This window comes from Pristiophorus japonicus, chromosome 21 (genome assembly GCF_044704955.1).
Source record: "Pristiophorus japonicus isolate sPriJap1 chromosome 21, sPriJap1.hap1, whole genome shotgun sequence".
In the NCBI taxonomy this organism is placed as follows: domain Eukaryota; kingdom Metazoa; phylum Chordata; class Chondrichthyes; family Pristiophoridae; genus Pristiophorus; species Pristiophorus japonicus.
Window position 1 is genome coordinate 45,366,012 of NC_091997.1, and position 6,000 is coordinate 45,372,011.

At 45.8% G+C, this 6,000-nt stretch overlaps 1 protein-coding gene across 2 annotated transcripts in view; it reads left to right on the plus strand.

Annotated features, from left to right (window-relative positions):
• LOC139233982 (vesicle-fusing ATPase) overlaps positions 1-6,000 on the plus strand; it is a 322,181-nt gene that overhangs the window by 99,344 nt on the left and 216,837 nt on the right. For both annotated transcript variants that reach the window (XM_070864726.1, XM_070864727.1), the window contains exons 5-6: positions 2,838-3,004; positions 4,661-4,768. In XM_070864726.1, coding sequence (XP_070720827.1) covers positions 2,838-3,004; positions 4,661-4,768 — 275 coding nt within the window. The remainder of the gene's footprint in view (positions 1-2,837; positions 3,005-4,660; positions 4,769-6,000) is intronic.

The following is a 6,000-nucleotide window of genomic DNA, read 5'->3' on the forward strand; positions in this document are numbered from 1 at the left end:
TTTTGGGTGAGATTAAATTGAGGCCCCAGTCACTTCCTGAAATGGATATTAAAGATCCCATGGCAATATTCAAAGAAGAGCTGGGGAGTCGTTCTAGTGTCCAGGCTCACATTTATCCCTCATTCAACAGCACCTGAAAGAGATTGTTTGTTCATCTCCTTGCTGCTAGTGGGACCTTGCTTCGTGCAAATTGGCTGTTGCATTTTCCAACCATGACTCCCAATTCAAAAGTAATTAATTGGCCGTAAAGTGCTTTGGAGCATCATGAGAATTTAGAAATGTATCAATACAACTGTTCTTTTCTTTTAACCCAAGACTTGTAATGAAAATACTAGCAGCCACCTGAGCTAGTTTATTTAAAAAAAAAATCCCAATGTACTTCCAGAGAAGGTACTTACTCCTGAGGGCACAAGACATTGAATTGGCCTGTGAATATTGACCTTTGACCTTTTTTATTGCATGACATGCTCGATGTTGATGCTTGTCTATACCTTGAGGTTTCAGCAGGTTTGGGTTAATGAGTGGATGAGCTCTTGCGTTGTCCTGGTGACATTAGCTGTAATACCACATCAGTTCTAAATGCTCCAGTTAGGAACGACCCGCCGACGTCCGTTTCCATACTTTGTACTTGAGCTACTCTTAGAATCTTGGGTGAGGGTAAATTTGAATCCCCTTTGTTGGGATGTGATGAGAGGAAGGGCCTTTGATGTGTAATATCACTGCAGTCACTCACCACGGGGTTAAAACCTCCCTTTTGGTCTTGTAACCCCTTGTGAGTTGAAAGTGATGCCACCCAATGTCAAGATTGTTCAGTTGTGTAGAAAGTGATGGCCTCTCTCGTCCCTTCAGACCTGTTTTTGATAACTCCCAACTGACTGACGTTGGTTGTTTAACACTGTTGGTATCCCAGAGTTATCCCAGAGACCTTTGCTTGACAGCAGGCCGATAATGCAATATTAGAATTTATTGCGAGTGGCAGTGGTGCTGGAGCAGCACATATACTGACTGCACCAGCAATGCCAATTACAGGCTCACTACAGTGCTGCTGCAGTATGACTTTGCAGCTCAAACGCCCCTGTTTCATTGTGGTCCTTGGTATATGTTACTGGACCAAGCATTTATTGATGCCATCAGATGGTTGAATAATTTTTCCTAACTTTTGATTCTGGTTATTTTAATTTAACATTTCTAGTTTTTGTCTGATTTATGCTCCAGTGCAGTACCTTGGGATGTTTCTCCATGTTAAAGGTGCAATATGAATATAAGTTGTTGTTCCTGACAACGTCTGTGAGATTCTCTCTCTTGAGTGGTATTAATCTAAAAATATCACAAAATCTAATGGCTTGTTCTAGCCTTAAAGTGACGTATCTAGTTTGTTGCGTCTATTGGAAGTAATACAAGCTTTTCTAACGTGCATCTAAAAGATTTGAACTAGCAATAGCAGTTCAACTGGCGAATAAGGTGTATTCACAAAGGAATGTTCTTTTTTGGACTAAATGACTCGATACCTCACAGGACAAGTTTTTCAGGGGCACAGACATTTCTCTGGGTTGCGTTGGTTCGGGGTGGGGGCTGTGGGGGTTTACATTGGTGGGGCTGGTGGTGGGTGGGTGGGGAGAGAAAGAGGGTTGGCAATGTTGTCCTTTTTGTTATTTTTTGCTGAACAGTCAACTTCTGTTGGGGCATTGTCCAACTCTGTCCACCTCTCGCAACATTCCCTTTTGAGTCTCTAGTTTTCAATTCACCCTGGTTAACCACCACTGACTGACTTGTCCTTCCTTGGCCGCCTTGACCTCTGCCACCTTGGATACGGCATGCTTTTCTGGTTCCTCACCACCTAATGCAGCCACTACATTTCATCCTCCTTGTCCCCAAAGGCACCTGTGCAGTGCCTCGAGGTTCCTTGCTCCGTCTACTTTTACCTATCGCTTTTATACGTTAACCCTTTGGGGCATCGAGAAGTATGAGGACCGCTAACATGTGCATGGTGATGACATCCTTCACTGCGCCTCTGACCTTGGAGTAGCGATGGATGTCATCATGGACCCCAGCTCATCAACAAGATGAAAGCTATCTTTTTTTGGTTCCCACCAGCACCAACATGACACCACTTGCATGGACCGCCCACTCCATTTGAACAGGCAGTGCCTAACATGAGGGTTCTACTTGATCCAGAGCTGACCATTCTACCCCAAATCCAGTGACCACCAAGACTGCATTTTTGCATCTCTAATACATAGCCCACTTGCAGAAGTACCTGCCTCCCTCTGCTGCTAAAACCCTCATCTCTGCCTTCACTTGTAATGTGTCCGGGATTAGTTCTGCCAGCTGAGCCAAGCGGTGTCAGAAAGTTGTATGTTGAAAACCTCCAGTGAGCGAGGGCTGTGGTTTTGGATGAGCTACCCGTTGGATTCATCTCTGACCTGGTTAAGTCTCTACTGTTTAAAATGCTTTGTTTCTAGTTTTAGTTCATGCTGGAGAGATAAGATAGCTAACAATACAGATCATGCCCGACACTGTCCCAATGTGCAGCTAAATGGCCTTAAATCAAACATGAGACACACAAAATTGTGAAATTTGGGAAAATCTCTGTGGCACGGGCAATTCTGTCCATATTTAGAGGAACAATTGGTGAAACATTACCCCTTTTCCTGATTCAAAAGTAAAATACTGTGATGCTGGAAATCTGAAATAAAAACAGAAAATGCTGGAATTACTCACCCAGGTCGGGCAACATCTGAGGAGAGAGTAACGGGAGTTAACAATTCTGGTCGCTGACCTTTTGACCTTTGGTCAACTTGACCTGATCTGTGTGTTCTGCTCTATTCTGTCCGCAGTAGTCCCCTATGTCTTTGACAAAACCAAGCAGTGCATTGGAACCATGATGATTGAGATCGACTTCCTGCAGAAGAAGAGTGTGGATTCAAACCCATACGACACTGACAAGATGGCAGCAGAGTTCCTTCAGCAGTTCAACAGCCAGGCCTTTTCTGTAGGCCAGCAGGTACAGATCATGTCTGCTGAGTGAAGCCGTGCGTTTTTTATGTTCAGTGGCGATTGGACTACCTAAACACACATTGTACTTGGCAAACCGCAAAGCGATTGGGGCTAGAATTCCGGTTGGAGGCTTCCTTCGGACGAATGCTTCCGACCCGAAAATTTTTTGCGAAGTACCTGGTGGCCCTGGAGGGATTCCGGTCGGAGGCCTTCCTTTCCACACGCTTCGCAGCACGCTGCCGTCTTGGCGATACAGACGGAGTAGCTGGAGTCACGTGGGCCTGTACAACCAATCATGGTACAGTATTGTCATTGCGAGTAATGGGAACTCCTATTTTACAAGTTCCCATTACTATCAATGCGAAAAAAATGCTAAAACACCCAAACACAACATAATAAACAAAAAAAAAACCCTCATTTAAAATTAATTGAAATTAAAGTTAATTAAATGTCTTAGAAAAAATATATATTGGGCATTTTTTTTTTAAATGTTTTAATAGGGTATAAAATAAACTTGCCTTAGTGGACAGGGTTTGTAAGTGTATTTAAATTTTATTTTAAAACTTACGCTGGTAACAGTAGGCTATGCGCCTGCTTTTATCAAGCGCAAGAGTTTGAAGGACATTCGCTGGGCAAAAGGTGGGCAAATGCCCAATCTCGCCTGCGCGCATGTCCTCCCTGCGGGGCTGTGGAAGATCTGTTTGAGAGATTTCTTGGCCAATCGAAAAATCTGGTTTTCGGCGTGGGCGTTACGCGCTGAAAAGCGGCTTTTTCGAGGCCTCGCCGAGTCCATATGTATTCCTTACGAAGCCGGGATTTCAGGGCCATTATATTTAAAAATCCTATGTTGCATTTGCTTGCTGCTAGTCCTTGTGTATGGGTGCATTCTGCAGCTTGAATATGCAAAACAATGTACCCATCCACATGAGTTGCAGATATACTCATCTAACTCGGGCAGCCTGCCGTCTTCCATCATGAAGTCTTGGATATTAATGTTGGATCTCATCCCCTTCCCACTCGGCCATAGATTTGCACTTGCACGAAGATGACCAAAATTTGACTTGACAGTTTTTTTTCTCTCTTTAGTAAGAAAAGACCTGTTTTTTTTTAAAGGAGTCTTAAACTTTACCCAGCAAGTCTGCAGGCTTCTTGTCTGATTGTAACTAAAATTGCATTCTGATTCGAATTTATCATCATGGCAGATGCATGCCCTGTAACATGATAACTTGATGTCGATCAAGGCAAATGAAAATGCAACCAGTTAGTACCTGACCATTTTTGCACAGTAGCCGGACATGCGATATAAGAACATTAGAAATAGGAGCATGAGTAGGCCATACGGCCCCTCGAGCCTGCTCCGCCATTTGATAAGATCATCGACTTGCTCTCTGACAATCATTTTTTGGGTACATGATATTCTGAAGATTCTTGTTGGTATGGTTGATGGAGCTGGTGTGTGTGTGTGGGTTATTTGGGCCATTGTTTCTCACAAATGTCTGTGAACTGGTGCTAGTTCTGAGCAGATCGAACTGAACAACCTTGGCTGATAACAGAGCATGAAAATAACTTGCGTCACATCTACTAATGCACCCAGTTAAGATTTGGAAATTGATGTTTTAAGAGAATAACCTCTCCTCTCCTGTTTCTTCCTTTTGCTTTTCAGCTCGTTTACAGTTTTAATGACAAGCTCTTTGGGTTATCGGTGAAGGCTATAGAAGCTATGGACCCCAGCATTCTGAAGGGAGAGCCAGCTACTGGCAAGCAGCAGAAAGTAGGAGTTTTAACATGAACTTTTATTTTAGACTATATATTGGTCCGAAAATTGCGACTTCTCTGGGTGCGTACGACACACGCCGAGAACCGCCTTTTGCGAGTTGTCAAAATGTCTTTTTACTGATTGCACGCATCACCGGGAGAAGGACATTTGTGGGTGGAGTTTTGGGCTATTTGTCCAACTCTTGCCCAGCGAATGTCCTTCAAACTCTTAACGCCTGGTAAAAGCAGCCAAATAGTCTACATTTACCAGCGAAGAGTTTTAAAACATAGAAAAATTAAATGTTATTAATTATTTTTACATTAAAAATGCTGTCTATGCAGGCAAGTTTATTTCTAACACTATTGAAACATTTTATTTTTAATTCAAAAAATGAATTTTTCTCAAACATTTAATTAAATTTTTTTTTAATGAAATTTTTAAAATTTGTGTTTTATTTGAGTCTAGTGATATCCTCATCGTACTGTGAGCTTCGAACTTGGAGCTGCCATTACTATGGGCCCAAGTTCCCACAAGAAAAAAAACGGGCGCCCCTCCGAGCTGGGCGCCCATTTTTCGCGCCTAAAACGGCACCTAAAAAAATCCTCGGTATTCTCCACCTACTTACAGGTCCTCTGGCCCTCGGCGCAGCCAGCACGAGCTGTGGGGGGGGCTGAGCCAGGTCCCGGCGCTGAAAACAGTGCCGGGACCTCTGCACATGCGCGCTACAGTGGGCACGCAAGTGCAGTAGCTCCAGGCGCCGAACTGTGTGGGAGGGGCCCGAAGCACGCAGCCCCTAGCCCTGGCTGAATGGCCTCACTGGGGCTGCGTGAATGAGGCTCCTCCCAAGGCCAGCTCCTGCTCCCCCCACCCCCCCCCGACCAGACCCGACACTCGCTCCACCCCCTCCCCCCCCGCCGACCAGACCCGACCCGACACCTGCTCCCCGCCCGCTGACCAGACCCGACGCTTGCTCCACACCCCCCCCCCACCCCCCGCCGACCAGACACCCGCTCCCCGCCCCGCGCTCCTGTTCCCTGACCCCACCCCCTCTCTCCCTCTCCCTTCCCCCCCCCCCCCGCTCTCTCTTCTCTCCCCCCCCCCCCCCCCAGCGCTCTCCCCCCCCCCTCTCTCTCTCCCCCCCCTCTCTCTCTCCCCCCCCCCCTCTCTCTCTCTCTCTCTCCCCCCTCTCTCTCTCTCTCTCCCCCCTCTCTCTCTCTCTCTCTCCCCCCCTCTCTCTCTCTCTCTCC